This window comes from Leishmania braziliensis, chromosome 35 (assembly GCF_000002845.2).
Source record: "Leishmania braziliensis MHOM/BR/75/M2904 complete genome, chromosome 35".
NCBI classification, from domain to species: Eukaryota; Euglenozoa; class Kinetoplastea; order Trypanosomatida; family Trypanosomatidae; genus Leishmania; species Leishmania braziliensis.
In genome coordinates this window covers 1505094-1525305 of record NC_009326.2, presented here as the reverse complement: position 1 = coordinate 1525305, position 20212 = coordinate 1505094, and the positions used below count along the sequence as shown (strand labels likewise).

Here is a 20212-nt window from a genome sequence, read left to right as displayed (position 1 = left end):
GCAGCCCACGTACAACAGCCATCAAGGGTGGAAAAAAAAATAACTGAGAATAAAGAGCGAAGGTGACGGGGAACGAGAAAGAGGGAACGAGACACCAGCACACAACCCAGGGTACAGGGAGTTAAGGGATCAGCGACTCGGAGCCGCTTTCTCCCTTACTTCGACTCCTCCACCTCACATGGCTTCGTCACCTGCGCATGTGCTTTCATTTTTTTTGCCATTTCGTATCTGCTCTCCTCGTGCCGCCTTGCCAAAGTCAAATGGCTGCCGCACTCCCACTGTTGCGCACGTCTGTGAGAAATTCCTGCACAGCGCTCATGTAGCCGGGCATCAGCGGCAGGTTGTTGTGCCGCCCTTCCTCGAACTCGAGAAAGCGACGCAACGGGATGGTGAGGCTCCTGCCGTTGCCATCACGCAGGCACTTTGTCGCTGCCTTGTATAGTGTCCGCATCTGCTCTGGTGGCACTATCTCATCACACATACCAGAGAGGAAGAGCATCGGCACCATAACCTTCGTCACCTTTTGCGCGCTGTTCCAGCTAATCCGCAATGCCAAGGGCTTGACGTAGTAATCGAAGACCCCGGCCGCGAGGCTTGGGCATCGGCTTGCCAACTTCGTCAGGATTGGCCGGCTCAGTGCAGAGGCCATATCGCCAATGGAGCTGAAGGAGTTCTCTACAATCACAGCACAAACACGACGGGCGTAGTGCCTGTGGGCAGCCAAGTGGATCGAAACAGCGCCACCGAGGCTGGTGCCCATGACCACGATACGATCACGGGGCACTCGAGGGTCCTTCCACAAATAGTCAAAGCAGGCCTGCGCATCCAGCTCCAGCGTCTCCTGCGTCTGCTCCGCGTCATCGCTAAGCCCGAAACCACGATAGTCGACCATCATCACAGCGCACTTCAGATGCGCCACAAAGGCCTGAGCAAGAGGCAGGCGATGGCCAACGTTACCGGCGTTTCCATGAAAGTACAGCATCACAAAGCTCGGCATCCCGCTCGATAAGCTGGCGTTTCGGTTGCTGCTGGACAGGGTGCTGCCGGCGCTGATGCCGTCTGTAAGGTCACCTGCTCCATCCACCTCCACACGCACCCCTCCCACTGTAGTGCCCACATTCGGGGATGTGCGTCCAATCGCGTCGGGGGTGCTGCAATTGCTGCCCTTCTCCACTGACGACGAAGGCCCTGGCCATAGCATGTAGCCCCACAATCTCACTTTGTCAGCGGTGGTGACACACACACGCTCCGCGTAAGGGATGCCAAGGGCCACCGGGTCTTCGCAGACCTCGCGGCTCTCTGGGGGAATCTGTGGGTAGTAGAGTAGCCGGTTCTGCTGACTGCGGTAGCGAAAGCTCATAATGTGCAGAAACAGCGACACGAATAGGGCGACCAGGAGCAAGTAGAGTCCCGCCGAGAGAAGAAAGCCGCCAAAGCTCATCGTGCCGTTTTGCGCTAGAAGGGATAAAAGTGGTGTAAATCCCGGCGTTGGAGTCCGAGCTCAGATGTCGCCTTAGGCAAGGGACTTGGCGTCTGTTTTCTTCTTTCTTTTAGGCAGGCATGCATGCGCACACACAACCAGTACGTTGAATGGCGAGCGCTGATGTCAAGGAATGCAGGCGCACGAGCGCAGCCAATAGCTCTGTTTCCCTTTTATTCGTTTGTTTTTTTCGTCTGTCTGCGTGAAAAGTGGATGGGGCGCGGTAGGGAGAAGCGCTCCAGACCCGACAAGAATCCTGAAGGAAGGTGCGAGAATCGGGGCGAGGTAGACGACACACAAGGGCATACGGGCAGCACTGCTTGGGTGCGCGGGAGATCAGCGAAGAAAGTGGAAATGAAGAACACGAAAACAGGGCAAAACAGTAAAAAGGAAATCAGAGAACGTATGGGAATGTTTCTCTCTAGCTGCCTTGTTGCTGAGAGCCGTGGGCGCGGCTTCCAGAGTGCTGTGCAATGCCTTACAGAAAGCGAAGAGAGCTAAACAACACGCGTCGTCAGGAGGTTGATGCACAAAGCGTAAGAGAGAGAATAGGTGTTCACAGCAGGAAAGGGGAACAAATGGACGTCCGTGGCGACGAGAGAAAAAGCGGCAGTATATCAGCTCTCACTGCCACGACTAGCTGGCTGGATACAAAAATGATGAGCCCTGTACGCTGTAGGCAGAGGAAGGTGTGTGTATGTGTGGGTGTGTGAGAAAATATGAAGCAGTGCTGCTGAAACTGCGTGAAGCTTGCCAAAAAAAAAAAAGCACTGAACAGGGGGCGGACGACAGCGAGCGGCGAAGAGCGGACACGGCAACCGTTAGAGCGAACGCCCAGAGAAAGCGAGCGAGAGAGAGAGAGCTGTATTTCTGACTCTCCACCGATCGCCCTTTACTTCTTGCTATATTCTTCTCCCGTAACTGTCGAGCCTGCGGTGGTGAAGCAGAGGATGTACGGAGTTCAGAGTCAAGCAAACACAAAATAGTCAGGGGATTCTCAAAAGATGCACACACGATAGTATAGGTGCGCACACCTGCCGCACGTGCGCAAGCGTAGGCAGGTGAAGAAATAAAATGACAGGGATTTTTTTTCGGCTGTAGTGCAGCGTGCCGCGAAGAGAGAAGCAAGGAAACAGAAAGGCAACGAGAAAAGGGGCAGAGAAAAGGAGTCAGTCAGTACGAGGGAAGGCGTAAAGAAACAAAGCAGCAAGAGAGAGGCACAGATGAAAAGGAGGAGAGTCGGAGAGGAAGGAAGGGGCCCAGGGAGCCCGCGGATGGTGCGCAGATGCCGCCGCGAGTCTTTGAAGGGAGGGAAAGAAGCAGAGAGTGCGTGAGAGATAGCACAGCACCCACCTCCCTCTCCCTACGCCCTTGACACACACTCCATAGGACCTTTGGGGAAAAAAGGACAGACGTCGAGCAGCCCTCCTCTCCGTTTTGCCACTCCTTTGGGTGCTGGCCGAGAGAGAGAGAGAGAACGCCCCCGCACACGTCTCCGCTCAACTGCACATGAAGGAGGAGGAAAAAGTTAGCCCAGGCGAAAATGGGAAGAGGGGCCACCGCAGCCTTTACCTTCTTTTCCGAAAAAAAAGAGGTCAGCAGTAGCGACAAGTGTCACTCCCACTACAATAGCATTGGCTCACCATCACTCTTTGTGATAGGCCTCGGTTAAATATGATGTATCATATACGTTTTTCTCTTGAGCTGGTGCTGCGAGTTTAGTGTGCATAAATGCGTGCGAAAGAATGCGCACGTGCGTAATCGGGTATCCGAAAGAGGAGAAAACATAGGGTGCTGATGTTCCACTACGCTTGTCTGAGTGTACAACTGCGTAGCTGGGTGCGTCGGGCTGTCTGCATTGGAGTGTGACCCCGACCATTGCACCCTACACGAAGTTCTACGTGGAAGAAATTCACAGCGAATCAAAGAAAAGCGTGAGAGTAAACAGCGAAAAGCACGGAGAAGCAAAGCGAGGTTTCTTCTTCCTTGAAGAGAAGCATGAAGAAAAACGACGAGAAACGAACACCTGTGCAACTCCGCGTGCCGGTAGGTACATGTGTGAGGGTAAAAGCGAGTGTCTCATGCATTTTGAAACAAACAGAGGGAAAACAGCAGGTGAGCCGCGCTGTAACCGCAACGACAAGAACAACAGCATGAGACAGAGACGGAGCGGGAGCTAGAAAGCCGGAAGCACACGAGCACACAAAGCACAAGGAGGGAAAGAGAGAGGGGGGCACGGATGGTGGAGAGTGCGTACAGGAATGGCACCAACAGATACGCACTTCGCACCGCACGGACAATACGAGCACACATTAAGAGACGCCAAAACGGAAAAGGGGGAGGAGGGGGGAGGGGGGCAAGAACAACAACAAAAAACACCTCTTCTCGCATGCTTGCGAACGAATAGTCCACACACACAAAAAAAGAACGCAGAGACCCCCCACCCCTGTGGGATCACTACTACTTTCTTCTCTTGTGTTGTGTCGCTCTTAAGGTGTGTTGGTGTGTGTTGCGTGGCCTCTCCTGGGGGTGCAAACTCAAAGAAGAAAAAACGAAAGAGAGAAGCGTGGTAGTGCACGTGCGAATCAGGATGAGAGGGGGAAGAAAGAGGGCAAGAGGACCACGAACTCCAAAGAGAGGAAACAGAAGGACACGCACAAACACGCGCAACGCAGCGCCGCTGTTTCATGGGTGCACTGGGAATAAGGGGGGAGATGTTGGCATGGAGAACAGAGAGAACCAAACAGGACGCAGGAGGAGAAGGTGAACGAGACAGGGCGAACAAAAAATAATAATAATAACATGAGCTCTATAAGCTCCAGCGTCTTCATCGCCTCTCTACAACCCTACAGCCTCTCGCTGCATAACTGCCTATTCTTGTATTGTAAGCCTTCAAACCTCCTGCAACGTACGCGCTTCCCTCCCGCTCCCTGCGCTCTCTTAGGAGCGCATCGCACCGCAATTGCCTCGCTCTGCCAGATTTGAGCCCTCATTGAGACTCTGAGCGCGCATCACAGGAGTAAAGACAGAAAGTTTGCCTTTATGCATTTGCCCATGCAGAACCGTCGTTCCTGGTCAACGAGAACGAAGCCGCCTAGTACCCGATACGGGCATAAGACGCTGTGAATAGGGACTCCCATCATGTCTTACGTTTTCATCGGGGCATCTCTGTCGCCTCCCCCATCACGCGGCGTTTCTATTTTTTTTTTGCTGCTCTTTGGTCCGCTTCATAGCCCCCCCCCCCTTACCGTACAAGGGTCCCCTTCAACAACAGCTGAAATCCGTGAAAAGCCCTGCTCCACAGAGACACCCCCCCCCCCTCCCTCCAGTCTCCACAGAGGTGCGTTGAGAACTCATCACCGTCGGAGATCGTCGCAGACCCACACAAAAAAGAGACCTTCATTGAGGAAATGGAAGGTGAGCGAAAATGTGCAAACGGTCAGAAGACTTTTTTCCAACTAGAAGAGCCAAGAAAAACAGATCCCTCACACAGAAGCTGAAAGACTCGCACAGCTTCGCCGCAGAAAAACACACAACAGCATCCGCAGGAGCACAAAGCCACTCATATGTACATGCGTAGCATTATGTATGAACCACTAAACGACAACTAGGTGCAGGTAACACACTAAAGGAGAACGAAATGCCATGCATGTGATTTAAGATAAAAAGGGGGGACGTTTTTCATCAACACGCAATCCTGCCACGCACCAGTCCGCTGGCATGCGCACGCAGCCACACCTCGCCTGCCTCCGCCGCGCCACGACTGAATCCTCGTCGTCTGGGGCGAGCCGTCCCATCGCTAAATCGGGCCATGCGTCTCACGGGCCCGTCTCGTCCCTCCTCGCTCCTCCCCCCGGTGCGTGCTGCGCGATGGGTGCAGGGCCTGCTTGGGTGCACTGCACGCCTCGATCCGAGAGCGCCGCCCCCGGGGTCCTGCTCTGGCGCGGGGGTCGCAGCGCCTGCCGTGCGGGTGGCGGGCGTGGTGTGGGCGCGTGGAAAATGGGCTGGGGGAAGGGAGACCAGCCAGCGGCAGGCCCGGGCACCCCGCGGCCCGCCTCCCCCTGGAGTCTGGCGGGCCCGGTGGTGTGATCCGGGGCGCGCCCGTCGTGCTCCCGGCACCCGCGCCACCCCAGCCCACCCGGCCGGCCGCAGGAGACGCCGCATGTTCTGCACCCGCGCGCCTTGCTGCTGATCCGCCTGCACCGCCCCGCGCCCTTTACGCCCATAACGCGTGTGCGCTGCTGGTCCCTGCATGCCCTGCCTGGGTGTGCCACACTGTGCCGGTCGCGGGTGACAGCGCCTGCACACGGCGCTCGCCATTAGCGACTGTGGGGGCAGCTGCGGGGCACGGTTGCCGGTGGACACCCAGCAGAGGAAGCCCGCGCTGCGATGTGGCGGCGTGCACGAGCCCAGCGCGGAACGCCATGTGCATGAGACTTGGGCGGTTCGCGGGTCTCGTGTGGCATATCGGGCACAGCGCCGTCCCGGGCGCCCTCACAGCAGACAGGGGCGGGGCGGAGGGGGGGCGTCACGGCGCTGGCGGAGCAGCGTGCAGCACGCCATCTGCGCACCATGCTGTCGCTGTCACTCTGCCCCCGCTGCGGGAACCCGAGGTATAGCCAGGTGCCCGAGCAGAGCTGGGTGAGGGCGGCCTTCTGTCGCCTCGTAAGCCCAGCGTCCTTGTCCTTCTAGCGTGGAAGTGCTGCCGCCAAGGAGGTCTTCTCTCAGCGCGTCGCAGACCGGCGGCCAGACCCGTAGTCCATGCAGTTGGTGTCGGCGCCACTACCATTGCCGATTCGGCAAGTTTGTCAACTGCGTCGTGGGGGTGTAGCTCCCAGTGGCCAAAGAGAAACGAAAATGAGGAGGCGCCTGCGACGGGCCGGTAGCGCCATGAGGAGGGACCGCGAGTCCGTGGCAACAGCAGACACGTGCTTTTCTGCACCCTAGGTGATCCAGGCATCCTTGCAGCCGGTCGGACCTCAGCTCCATTGCCTCACACTCGGCGCGACAGCTACAAACAAAAGGGGTTGCAGCCACCTACCGCTGCGCCTGTCCACCGCGAGCGAGGGGACTACGCTACACGGGAAGGCTGCGGCACGCATGCTAAAGGTTTTTCCTCGCCTAGGGAGTCCGCCCGCAGCCCCTCCCAGGAGCGATGCGTGTAAAGACACAGTGCGAAAACGAGAAGCGAGAGAAACGAAATATATATGTACATGTATGTATGTATATATATTATGCCACAAACTAGACGTTTACGACGAGCATGCCGAGTTGGGGAAGGGGATAGAAGGTGGGGAAGAAGCTAAGAAAGCAAGCAACTAAGAGGGGCAGACAAGCAAACGGAAAGAGAGAAAACAGAAAAGCGTGATTGGGTGTGCACCTTTTTCTTTTCGTTGTTTTACATCGGGAAAACATCGACAGCAACGATTTAGAATCGCAGAGGGAAGCGTGTGATAGAGATAAGGGAACGAGGGAAGAAAAGGCCCAAACACTGCCAGTGAGCCGGGGAAGCGACAAGAAGGAGCTGACAAGACGGTAAGAGGGCTGAAAGTGCCCTGCTCCGATGAAGGAGCAACAAACAAAACAATAACACCGCTGTTACGCACATCATTCTTGTTATCAGTCTTGCGTAGGAGTCTAAAAGCCTTTGAACTCAGCCTGCTGCGCCGACGTCAATGCAGGCGTGCGGTCGACCGGGCTATCCGGGTACTTCTCGAAGTTGCTCGTGTCGCCAGGGCTCTTCACCCTCACCGGGATCGGTGCGGGGTAGTAGCGTGCATACAACTTGTCCCAGTTCGCGCCATGGAAATACGGGTGGTTCTTCACGTCCGCGGGCCCGCCCTTCAGCGTCCCCAGACGCTTTGTGTGATCCGTCTGCAGAAGCCCCTTCACAAGGTCGCGCGCGCGGCCATCGAACCAGTTGGGGAACTTCAGCCGCCCAGCAAGAATCTTCTCGTAGATCCGGAACGGGGTGTCGTCGTAGAACGGCGGGTATCCTGCAATGAATTCGTACAGCAGCACGCCCATCGTCCACCAGTCCACCGCCTTCCCATGGCCCTTGCTCTGGATCACCTCCGGTGCAAGGTACTCTGGCGTCCCGCACAGCGTGAAGGTCCGGTCGGGCACCTTCTTCGCAAACCCAAAGTCCGTCACTTTAACGTGCCCCTTGTTGTCCAGCAGCAGGTTCTCCGGCTTCAGATCGCGATAGATCACGTCTAGCGAGTGCAGGTACTCGAACGCAAGCACCAGCTCCGCATGGTAGAACTTCGCCACATCGTTAGGAAACCGCCCTGCAGTGCGCAGGTGCGTGAACATCTCGCCGCCCATCACGAACTCCAACACAAAGTACACCTTCTTCTCGTCTTGGAAAGAGCACATCATGTTCACGATGAACGGGTGCGACACCTCCATCAAGATCCCCTTCTCCTGTGCAAGGTGCTGCTGCTGCTTCATCTTGATGACCTCCCGCTTCTTCAGGCATTTGATCGCGTAGTACTCGTCCGTGCCTTTGCGGTGGGCTATGCGTACACGACCGAAGGACCCGGTGCCGAGCGTGTTCTTCATCTCAAAGTCTGAGAGTGCCCAGTGAGAGGTGTCGGGCTTCTCAAATAAATAGGCTGACTTGGCGTTTGTCGCGATGGCCGGCTTCGACGGGTCGAGCGGATTCGAGACATTCGTTGGTGACTTCGACTTTTCCTCTCTCTTCGGGAGGATTAACGCCGGCGCTGCACCTTTGTCCATGGCAGCAGACGACATGGTGTGCCTTATGTCCTCATACAAACACACAGTCACGCGCACGACCTCGTTCCCTAACGTGCCTTCACAAGGCGGTGGAGTGGAGCCTTGCGTCCGTCGGAGAAAAAAAGGCCGCTCAACACTAACGCTTAGTGAAACTTGCACTTTAGCGCTCGAGTCAGGGTTTTCGATTGATGCACGTGGGTCGCAGTGATGTATGTACAAGATCAAAACTAAGGCGACAATGGCGTTCAGTAGGGATGAAGAGGGAAAAAAGGGAGAAAGGGAAAAGAAGAGAGGCACACAAGCACCCACGAAGAGACAAGTGCAAGAAGCAGCAGAGAGAGAGGGGAGGGGGGGCAAGCACACAGCACACTGTGCACGCACAGGTGATGGGTAGAACACTAAACGGGAAACAAGATGAAAAGATCTACAGAATAAAATGTAAGGGAGGGGGAAAAACAGACCACAAATGACTTCACGAGAGTGTATGGGGAAAGCAAGCAGGACCCTGTAAGTCCGTGGTGAGTACAGTAGTGGTTCTCAGAATGGAGATGAGAGAGGAAAGAAGGTGGAGAGGATTCAGCATGATGACGTGATCCACAGTAGGTGGGGGAAGCGAGCTCTTCGAGGAAAGAACGACTAAAAAGAGCCGAAGAAAGTCCTTTCCCGGAGATCATGCCCGAAACCTGCAGTCGTTGCGTGCTGCTCACAGTATTGCGCCAACATGTAGAGGCACACGTAGTTTGGGTGGTGTGACTGTGAAACGTCTAGCGTCCCCCCTCTCGCAGGTAACCATGACAAGGGGGCGAAGCTACAGGAAGAACAGAGAAATCAGAACGAGCACCAGAAACTTTCTAGAATGCTTTGAGGAGGAGCCGCACGCATCTCTCTCGGCTTGCGGTGCACCGCTCTTCTTTTACAAGCAGATGGCATGTCAAGTTAAGAGTTGGGGTGTTTTCTGTTTGGTTCGCCTCTTTTCCTTCCTTTCGTGAGTACATCAGCCTGCAGCTCACATGGCGACCCGCATCGCTGTTGTGAATGCCAAGCGCGAGCATCATTCACTACAAGCGTAAAACAAAAAAAAAAATCGCAGGCGGGCAGGGACAGAGGGGACGAGAACGAGGACGCGTCACAGCACAGAGAGAAAGAGAGCGATCAATACAGTTAGTGAAGGGACAGCGGGAACGCTAGAGAGAGCGGTTACCCGCCTTCCTTCCCTGAAACAACACCATTTTTCGTAGGGTAGGGTAAGAAGGGAGGAGGAAGCGTCATGGAGGTCCACGATTCTTGTCAACATAGCGCTGTCAAATCACGTAGTGGGCGAGGAAGATAACCCACTCGTATAACCGTTTGTGTCAGAGAGCCGTTGCCCTCGTACGAAAGAGGAAAAGAAAGAATGCGTAGAAGCAAGATTGACGAGACACTGGTAGCCGTGGGTATAATATGAGTCTTAGTAGCGCTGTAATCGTTGGGGAAGTGGGGAAGCACCTTGGGCGCTGTCTGGCATCAAAAGGCAAAAGAGATACAAGCAAAGTGTGGGCGGGTGTCGCACATCTTCGTGGCCGCCTCTGTTTGTCAGTGTGTCTCGCTCTTTCGATCTCCTCTTCCGCCGCCATAACCTTAAACGACGTGAAAGCCGTCACTGGCATGCGCCAAGGCAATCTCCAACTTCTCCTTGATAACCTGTTTGTCGTTGTAATCGGGGAGGTCTAGCTGATTGGTGCAGCCGTGACCAACTGGCAGTCGCGTCTCGTCGGAGCAGCGCAGTACTTTAATCTTCTTCACGGCCCCGTTCACTGGCACGGCCGCCGCCGCCGTACAAAGCTGCAGGAAGCGCCGCAGATTATTCTGTGACATGTCTAGCAACACCTCCTTCAGGTACTTGGGCGTGTTGGAGGTGGAGTCAAAGCCTTGGAACTCCAATGCGTCAACGATGACCTGGGCCGAGACATGCAGCTGGCCGCATAGGAGTAGCAGCAGATCCGAAGGAGAGAGAAGTTTGAGGTGGTGCTCGAGAGACGGCTCACAGTAGAACCCTTTCCTCATCGCCTCCAGCGCCGTGCGCCGGCGCTCCACCAGGTCGAACTTCTCACGAAGGTCAATGTAGTCGCTCACGCTCTCGGGTGTGAGGGGCGAGTCCGTCGTGTACCGGCCGTCTGTCTGCGCCTTCAGGAACTCCGGGGTAAAGTGGGAAAAGTCAAGCCCAGCCTCCTCGAGGTCGGTGGCGGACAAGAGACGCAGCCGCTTCAGCGTGTTCGCGATGTTCGCGTCATATTCCTCCAAGTCCACAAACGACGGCTCAGCGTCGGAGAGGAACTTGAGTACGGCTGAGCTCAGCTGCAGCGGAATCTGGCGATTCTCGATGATGCTCTTGAGGAGCACCTTGCCGAGCAGCACGAACAGGTCCGGCGCGATGCCATCCGCATCCGGCGCAGGGAGGTACGGTGCGGTGGAGAAGAGAGCAGAGCGAATCGAAGACTCGTTTGAGGCGCTCGCCGCCGCACCTGCCGTGTTAGTCGCTACAGGGGAGCCAACGGACTGCGACGGTGCTGTATCAGCGTCCTCGGTAGCTGCGCACACGAGAGCCTTCTTCACTAGAATCATCTGTTCGTAGAACAGGTTGAGCATCTCCGTCGTCAATGCGCCCTCGTCGATGCCGGCCTCGCCCTGGAAGACAACCATGATGGGAGAGAGCAGGTCGTCGTTGTCGAGGTGCTGAAAGATGTCGCGCATGGACTCCACCATGTGGTTGCGCGAGACGGACACCAGCACCTTCTGTTGATGGCTACGGCGGACGGCGTAGATGTACGAGCGAACGGCGTCGATGCGCTCGTCGCTCTTGGCCAGAGCACTGCTGTTTTGGTTACTATTCATCGAGCTGAGCGTCGAGCTGAAGTACGGGTGCGCCAGCAAGTCGTAGGCCGTCGCCCGGTTTGCCGGGTCCTTCACGAGCACTGACGCGATTGCGTCGGCTAGCTTCTCGTCACCGCCGACAGCCTTGGCCGGCACCTCAATCCGCTTCTGCTCTGGGAGCAGCAGCGGCAGATTTGGCTTCCCTAGCGATGCATCGTGAAAGTACGCGTTCTGCAGCGTCACCTCCAGCATTGTGACCCCCAGCGCCCACATGTCTGACATGCCTGTGGACTTTGCATTTGAGCCCGCCTCGCACAGCAACTGCTCAGGTGCCATGTACTGCATCGTACCCGCGAGGCCGCAGCTACCGTTGGTGCTGCTCATGGTAGCTGTCAGCGTCACGTCAGCAACGCCGAGGGCGCCGTGGTCCTTGGCGATGCCGAAGTCGGAGATAACAGGCCGCCCGTCATCTGCAATGAGTACGTTGGACGGCTTCAGGTCAGCGTGGACAATGCCGCGCTCATGCAGATAAGCGACGCCGCTGGCAAGTTGACGAAGCATGTCCTGCACCGCCACCCACGACATTGGCTCCTGCTTCGACAGCAACGTTCGCAGACTGCCGCGGTGGTAATAGGGCAAGAGGATGTAGGCGAAGGGGCCATCAAAGAAGACACCTTTGATACGTATAATGTTGGGGTGGTTGCAGGAGGAGACGATGTTCACCTCGCGCTGAAAGCTTCGGCGCGCCGCATCGTCGTCGATGGAGATCTCCTTCACAGCGACGTGCTCGCCGCGGCGCAGCGCGTGGTACACCTTGCTGTTCACAGTGGACGACAGGGTCGACACAACCTGGAAGTCGGAGAAGGAAAGGTTCTGCCACAGTCCGCTGCCTTTTACAAGCCGCAAGATTCGTGAACCATTCGCCATCGACTTCCACGCCAACTCCGGGTGATCCTGTTCCACCAGCTCCATGATGCGCGTCTGCACAGCCTTCTGCTTCTCGTGGATGGCAGCGATACGCTGGTGCAGTCGGTTCACCTGGATCTGCAAGCACTGGATCTTATTCTCTGGCTCATCACGAATCTTGAACCACTCAATTTCGGCCTGCAGCTGAATACGCTGACGCTCGTGCAAGAGACGTTGCTGCTCAAGCTTTGCCTCCTCCTCTAACAGGTTGTCACCCTCGCGCATCGTCTTGAGGAAGGTCTCCATGTCTGCTTTCACGCGTTCGACAATGCTGCTCATCTGGTCCAGCGCCTGCAACCGCACATCGGAGAGCTCCTTCGTTGTGGTTTGCGCCACCTGGCGCGCATGGACCTCCAGTTGGGCGTTGAGCTCCACTGCCTCGGCGAGGAGAGAATCTACCGCCTCCATTGCATTTGCCTCCACCTTCAATGCGTGCAAGAACGCCTGTCCGGCTGCGTCGGTGGCGGCGAAGCACTTCTGCGCCTTTCGCACTGCCTCGTTGATTTCGACACGACGTTGTAGCAGCTGACCGAGATCGGTACCAGCAGTCGATGGGCTCTTGGCAGGGTGGCTCTCGTCTGGCGTCTGCGCTGTCGACAGCGGTGGTGGCGCTAACGCCTTGGCTGTCAGAACAGGGCTCGCTGGGGCAATACAAGAGGCAGGGGACAAGGACGAAGTTGAGGTAGTGGCATCGGTCGGCGCTGAGGCGAGCGGCGACTCAGCTGCGCAGGCCCTCGTCATGGACTTTATCGTCTCACTCGCTGCTTCCGTCGGGACGCTGGATGGCGTGCTGTTGGCAACCGGACCAAATTGACTGAAAAAGTTCTGCTCCTCCTTGGCAATTTTTTTGAGCTGCGCAATCGCCATCTCAGCCTGCGCAGCAGTGTCCCACAGCCTGTTGAGTGTCGCGTCACGGTTGCTGCGTGCGTTGTGATAGGCGTTACTGTCTTGGTCGCGCACAGCACGACGCAGCTGCGACTGCTTCTCGTTCGCCTCCTTAGAGAGGGTGGAGAGCTCACTGGAGGTGGCGATGCTCATGAGGGACTTGATCTTGTCGGATCGCTTGTTGCACGCTACAATAATATCCTGCGCATTGTACTTGACCACATACTTTGCTGTCTCGTCCCGCAGGGCCGCCGCACGGTGGATCTCCGCCTCAAGCTCGTGGAGGTCCACTTCAGTGTTGCCGAGTGGAGGCTGCGTGTCTATGAGGTGTGCCGGAGCCGCCAGCCACGAAGAGCGCGAGCCGACAGAACTCTCGCTGTGGCGAACGGGCGAGGAGTCGCCGGGACTCATCAGCAGCGGTGTCATCGGCGCTCGCGCCATCTTCGACTCGCACTTCGCCATTGCTACTCGAATGGCCTCTTTGTTCGCATCGGGTGCCAGCGCCCAGGCCCTGCGCAGACTGTCCATAGCATGGCCAAAGTCGTTTAAGCTCATCTGCGCCAGCCCCAGCCGATAGTGTCCCTTGAAAAAGTTCGCGTTTATCTCCACAGCCTTTGCCGCGTCAGCGGCGGACTTCTCGAACTCTTTGATGTTGAAGTAGGCAAAGGATCGGTTGGTGTAGATGAACTCCGAGTCCGGATCGACCTCGATCGCCTGGGTATAGTAGCGAATCGCCTCGTGGTACCGGCCTGCTTTGAAAGCCTCGTTGCCCTCCTCACGCAGCCGCGTCCCGTCTAGGTTGGGGCTGCCAGTGGCGGAGAACTCGAGCGGGATGCGCTGCTGCTCTCGCTGTATCCACACCATGGGGGGCACGCCGCCGCTGTACACGCTACCGGGGGAGGCGGACTGCGCGCCTGCCGTTCCCGATGCGGCGTCGCCACCGCGACGACTCGGATTGGCAGACACACTGACACTGGGACCACGGCTGAAGACGAGATTCGGCCCCATGGCATGCAGCACAGAGAGCGGGTGTAATCCTGACGAATCTTCGGTGCTGAAGGTAACCATAGTGGGTTGGCTGCTGGCATTGCCGACGCCGCCGTCACTACGACCGCCGCCTTGAATAATGCTCCGTAGCAGAGACTCGAGCGGGTTGCTGAAGCTCATCTTTGACGCGCAAGAAAAGGTGAGACACAACACGTCGAGGCGAAACGGGGACGTATGGTTGGGTGTGCACTTATGTAGCTTCGACTGCGTCGGCAGGAAGCAAACAAAGAGTGAAAGCCAACGGAGAGAATTGTTAGGGAAACGGGGGATGCAGAACAAGAGGAGAGCATTGCATCCACCAACACAGACGGAGTCACGTGAGTAACACAGCGGGGGGACACGCTGCTATGCCCTCCCTCTCCCGGTCACGCCGTTAGGCACGCACAGGCACAAAGAAACAATTGAACACTGCTGAAAAGACAAAGCTAAGTCGGGAGTCAAGTGCAAGACAACAAGCAGCAGCAGAGAGCGCAAAACACTTCAACGGAGGAGAGGGGAGGGGTGGCACCGCCTCAAGGAGTCTATAGCGAGGGGAATGCAGCAAAGAAAAAAGAGTCACAGGAGGAGAGAGATGTGAGGGAGGGGGAGGGGGAGAAATGACGCCGAAGTCCTCCGCGTCGGTCAGGAAAAAAAAAAATGGAAAAAAAGAATCCGAGTAACACAGAGGACAGAGAAAGAGCGAAGATGACTGCAAAGGAAAGACGTTTATAATGCCTGCAGAACAAAGATTTTGGTTGACTGAGAACTATTCCCTCAATCCCCGTTGTCATTCCTCACGTTCCTTATATATATATATATATATATATATATATATATATATATATATATATAATTTTGATTTGCCGCAATTGTTTGATTCTGAAGTCTGTAAGGCAAGTGGCAGCGACGCCGATAATATCGCCACCTCAGATGCTGCTACAACTCGTGCAGCGAATATAGCTCCTTTCGGTCGAGAAAAAGTAGGTGGGAGATGTTGCCGGCCCTATAAAGGGACTTAGGGCATACGGAGGAAGAGACAGGTGCACAGGCGCCCCGTGCTTGCAGACGAAGGGGAGTTGCAGGGGGGGGGGGGGGCGATTGTAACAACAAAAGAACAGCGATGTACGTGGGGTGCGAAATAGCGACGCGCTTGTTTGGCTCCTGGATGCTCTTGATAGCAGAACAGCTGTGAGATACGGTGAAGACTCACAAGGCCGTGCATGGCTTAACTGTGAAACAGGATTCGGTCATGGTAAGAGAAGCGCAAAGAGGGGACGCAGACAGAGGAGGTGAGGAGAAAAAAAAAAGAGAGGGGAAAACAAAAGGGGCAAGACACCCGATAGTTCCGTATAGCCATAATGCTCGCCAATTGTGCATGGGCCACTATTTCCTCCGCGCCCCGTGAAGAATACAAAAGTGCCAGAGGACAACTTTCTTGTGCGCGCAAATCGCCAGCGGAAGGTGCGTCTTTCAACACCAAAGCCCAAATAGCAGCATGAGAAGTTGGCTTTTCATTGATCGCCATCATGTATCGCCTCCATCCGTTTACAGCGGCAACCTATTCGTAACGAGTAGGGGTAATAGACATAACAGCGAGAGGGGGCCCGTGAGGCCTCCAGTAGTGACCGCTCGTCGGCCATCAAGCTTACTACACGACCACGCCGCGGAGAGCGAAACTAGGATCCACTGCGCGCAGCAGCAGACTTGCAAAAGTCACGCTTTCACGGAGGATGTTGAAATGTGGATTCAAAGCATCAGGGCGAGACACACCTTCACTGACGACGGCGCTGGACGTGCTGAGATGAGCAATGAAGAAATGGGTCCACCGGTACAGGCGCATTGAGTCCTTTACTCTCTCCCTTACTCTCCCAACGCTTCCAGCGACGAGAAACACAACGAGATGAAAGGTAGCCCACCTCTCCAAACACACACACACAGTGAGGTTTTGAATAGCCACGCAAAGAAACGAGTCCATCCGCGCGGTGGTACGGCATCCAGAGAAGGTGGAAGAGTCGCGATCAGCGGTGAGAACACACACACACACGCACACATACAGGCACGCAGACAAGCTTGCGTTGAAGGGTGTATGAACCGCCAAAAAAAAAAAAAAAGAATAATAAGACAGTCAAACGATATCGGGGCGAAGGAGAAAAAACACTCAAATACGCCATGTAAGGCAAATTGGCGAAGTCGACACCTCGACTCACGTCGCGGCGACAGTAACAACACATCGAAACAATCGCCGCCTGCGCGCACCTACGTCTCACCGCAGTTGTGACTTCAAAAACTCAAAGAAGCTCATGGTCAACGCCGCGTTCGGTGCGGTGTAGGCGATACGACTGCCCACGCCCCTCCATAGTGCACGTATCCCTTCCTCCTTTGTTATTGCGACGAGCCCTTCCAGCAGGCTCCGATAGCGATACACAAATAATCCCGACGTAGGTGCGCCCACACCTCGTCGATACAGTACGGCCCGCTGCACTTGCATTCGTGTCTTCACCAGCTCCAACGGATTGGTGAGCAGAGACGCCACTACGTTGCCACCGGCGCCAGCACTAAGTGCCACTGCAAACGTCGCCGGGGAGAAAGGCTCTGCTTCGTTACGGCTGCTCCGGCCACCCTGCATTGGCGCGCGTACAGTCACAGTATACAACTCGGTCAGTCTCTTCACCAAATACTCATAAAACACGAAGTACACGGCCGAAAATGGACCGAAGCTCGCGAGAGTAGAAGCGTATCCCTTGTAGAGGCCCCTAACCCCCTCATTCACTAGAATGCGCTGCAGTGCATCAAGGCTGCTGGTGTAGCGACACGTCAGTGACGGTGGCTGAGACTGAAGTCTCTCTTTTGCCACATCAATCGGCACCCATACGAGGCAACTCACCGTCTCAGCAGCCAGTCCGCACACGAAGAAGCGCACGCTGGACGGGGTAGCAGCAGCGGCGGCTCGCAGTGGCTGCAGCGTGACGTTCATCATACCTGGCCCTGGGGAACTTTCACCCGTCTCGGTCGACCCTGTGGCGCCGGCAGCTCCATCGCCAAACCTCTTCCACGCCGTGCTGCAGGAGTTGTAGGTGCTGAGGTAGAGGGCGACGCCTGGTGCAGAGCCGACAGCGGCCACCCCGACCCCACGATAAAAACCGGCGACGCCTTCCTTTCCCCAGATAGAGCGCGCCGATTGAAAGAACGATGCGTGCGGTGCCGGCGTACTCGTCGATGCGGCAGTGGCAGCGGACACGAGGGGGTCACCGGCGAAGCCAGTGAAGGTGACCGTCTTGATTGTATCCAGTGGGTGGCAAAGCAGGCGTGCGGAGATGCCTGCAAGTGCCGAACACACCACTTCCATTCGAGCCGATGGTGTGCAAGACGGCTACGGCAGGGTTAGCAATGAACGACTGAAGTCATCTGAAGTGGTGCTCTTCGCAGCGAGAGGGTCGGTGCGTAGGCAAGAGGGAGGAGTCGCGCTTACCTAAAAGGCCACAAAAACAAACGCGCCTAAGCACATTGAGGAGGGTATTGACTATGTCTCCCAAAACAATCAGTGAGAAGAGGAGGCAGATGACCCCACAGAGAAGGGAAAGGATAGGAATAGTAGAAGTAAAGGACTAGAACGCTACACAAAGTTGCATTACTTTCCTTGGCACTACGCTGTGCGCGGCGTCACTTAGTTTGACAAGCGGCAAAAGGCAGCAGCGTGGCGAGCCGAAAGAAAGACTGCCGCACGAGATGAAGAGAACACCCGGTTAGCGAAGACTGGCGTCGCAGAACGCTCAAGTACCTCTACATGCACGCATCGAGATCTTCGCGTGAGGGTACTCTCGCGCGTCTTGTAAGCGCGTGCCCCCAGTCCCTGGTGTAGCACTGTGAATAAAATGCCTAAACACCCTTGGGTGTGCGTGAATAAGGGGTGGGTATGTGCGTGTGGAGGGGTGTTATTTTACTTTGTCCGATTAAGTGCACCTACTGAAGATAAGCTCTGCGTCAGTCTCATCGAGCAGAAGCCACTAAGGGAACAAAGAAAAATTGTATAAGTGAGCAGACAAAGTCAAGAGAAAAGTCAGGCCAAACAATGAGAGAAAGCACGGATAGAGGAGGGATGCGGAGACGTATACGCCCAGAAGGGAAAGGCTGAAGAGAGATTGACGCGGCAACAGCACCGGAGAATCAAGAGTAAAACGCAGTGGGCTGGCTTTACTCCTACGGAAGCCTCATCTCATCTTTGTTTGCCCCGCCCGTCCTCTCCTCAACCCTGTGTCCACCGTGACTCCCCTCTCTGTCTCGCTGGGTATGTCGCTCTTTTTGACTTCAGGGGAGCTCACACCACATTCTCCTGCCACTGTACGAGAGCGCGTGTGTGCATAGGTGTGAGTGCCTATGCGCGTCTGTTTGTAAGTGTGCGCCGCCGGTAGGCACCTTGTCACCGGGGGCATGCCATTAACAATACACACGCACCCACACGAAGCTAACGTGCACACACTGATGAGAGAAGCACAAATCTAAAGGAAGCAAAAGATAAAAGAAAACAAACGAAAAATAAGAGAACAGGTGGAAAAAAAAAAAAGAAATCACACCTGCCTACGCCTTATGCCTAACAGGAAAGCGGTGCGCGTGCTGAAGAGCTGAAGCAACTGCTCAGAAATCCAAGATGCACCCACACATACGTACATACAGCACCGCAGCACTGAGAATCGAAGAGACGCGAACGTGCCAAACCATCCAACCCAGAGGAAACGAGGTGCGAGCATGCGCGCCCAAAAAACAAGACCTCGAAAGCGAAGACAGAAAAGGGAAAAAAAACACACACCACAGTGCATAATGTAGCGCAGAGAGAGCAAGAGGGTCCTAGAGGAAAGCGGGGGAGGGTAGAGAAGGAGGACAAATGTGAAAGTAGAGCCGATACGGTGAGTACCAGAGCGAAAGGAATACAGTGACACCGACAAAACAGAGAGGATGAGACGCAAGATATGACGCTCTCTTTCCGAGATGCGCGCTTCCTCAAGTACTTCCTTTCTCGCTACAGGGCGAGAAAGGAGAAACAATCAACTCAAAGCGATGAGTTCGGAAGAACACGAGAGTATAGTGGAGAGAGAATGCAGGAGAAACAAACAATCGCAACGAAAAAGAGCGAGAAAGAAAACATGGAGCAACCCATAAAGAGAAAATTTCTTTTAAAAAGCGAAGAACGTTGCGTTTGTTCCAAGAAGAGAAGTTCTTTCATACAGTTACTCACCAAAATGAGCTTCACTCTATCCAATAGTTTTGCTTCTGTGTGTATGGGTGTGAATGAATGACAGCTGCATGTGTATATATCTCCTCATGCTATCAGACGTGACGGAGAGCGCAAGTGTGAGCATATCGTTTTGTCGATTTGGAATCAACGCACACATGCATCAGTGCTGCCTTTACAGTTTCTTTAAAGCAAAACAGCCAACATCAACTCTGCGTGAGACACACGCGCACCTTCTGCACTCGCCTTGAGTGCTGCTACTCTGCTGAGCACAACTGGAAAAAATAAAAGGAAAAAGAGCGGATGCTGAGCGGACGAAGTTGTTCTTCACTGCTTTTTTTTTTGTGCTACACCACATTCTCTACTTCTATGTGTGGTTCAATGAGAGATGCACAGCGGTATGAACTTCCGCCTCGAGAAAGACGACACGCGCGCCGGCGCTGAAGAAAAGATGGATCGCCGATAAGTCAACCGGAAAATGATAAATGTAAACGAAGAGAGAGAGAGAGAGAGAGAGGGTGGGTGGGTGGGTGTGTGGGGGTGTGGGGGTGTGGGGGTGTGGGGGTGTGGGGGTGTGGGGGTGTGGGGGTGTGGGGGTGTGGAAATGAGGGAGATGAGAGAGATGAGAGAGAGAGAAAAGGGAAAGACGGAACAGCGGGCGCAACACAATAAAGGAAAACAACAACAACAACAATGCAGAACAGAGAACAACACCTGCCACCTCACCGACAAAGCCAAAACTATAAGGACCACAAAACAGAGATGAGCCCGGGTATGCAGGTGCATGACACCAATCACGCCAAAGCAGTCATTAAAAGGCAAATCAAGACGAAGAACGGAGAAGGCGGTCAAAGAGAGACGACACCGGCCCCATAGGAGAGCGGTAACAGAAAAAAAGCGCAGGGCAGTGCATCCACTTCCTATCAACACTTATCAACCAAAACCGAAAGATGAGCCCCGCGCGACATCGCCTTTTTCGCTCACTATCATTCCCGTCCAGCAGCGACCGCGTCTTCCGCTAGTCACATCACGCTTGC

At 55.3% G+C, this 20212-nt stretch overlaps 4 protein-coding genes across 4 annotated transcripts; all 4 read right to left on the bottom strand.

The window, feature by feature from the left end:
• Positions 1 to 256: 256 nt before the first annotated feature.
• LBRM_34_4000 (Bem46-like serine peptidase) lies at positions 257 to 1441 on the bottom strand (the record flags this gene model as incomplete). The annotated part of the gene is made up of 1 exon (XM_001568452.1): positions 257 to 1441. One exon carries the CDS (start codon positions 1439 to 1441, stop codon positions 257 to 259), a length of 1185 nt encoding a protein of 394 aa, XP_001568502.1.
• Positions 1442 to 7117: 5676 nt separating this feature from the next.
• Positions 7118 to 8236, bottom strand: LBRM_34_3990 (protein kinase A catalytic subunit; the record flags this gene model as incomplete). The annotated part of the gene is made up of 1 exon (XM_001568451.1): positions 7118 to 8236. One exon carries the CDS (start codon positions 8234 to 8236, stop codon positions 7118 to 7120), a length of 1119 nt encoding a protein of 372 aa, XP_001568501.1.
• A 1602-nt stretch (positions 8237 to 9838) lies between these two features.
• Positions 9839 to 14089, bottom strand: LBRM_34_3980 (putative protein kinase; the record flags this gene model as incomplete). The annotated part of the gene is made up of 1 exon (XM_001568450.1): positions 9839 to 14089. The coding sequence occupies one exon, from the start codon at positions 14087 to 14089 to the stop codon at positions 9839 to 9841; it is 4251 nt and encodes a 1416-aa protein (XP_001568500.1).
• Positions 14090 to 16211: 2122 nt separating this feature from the next.
• On the bottom strand, positions 16212 to 16922 carry LBRM_34_3970 (conserved hypothetical protein; the record flags this gene model as incomplete). The annotated part of the gene is made up of 1 exon (XM_001568449.1): positions 16212 to 16922. The coding sequence occupies one exon, from the start codon at positions 16920 to 16922 to the stop codon at positions 16212 to 16214; it is 711 nt and encodes a 236-aa protein (XP_001568499.1).
• Positions 16923 to 20212: the final 3290 nt, after the last annotated feature.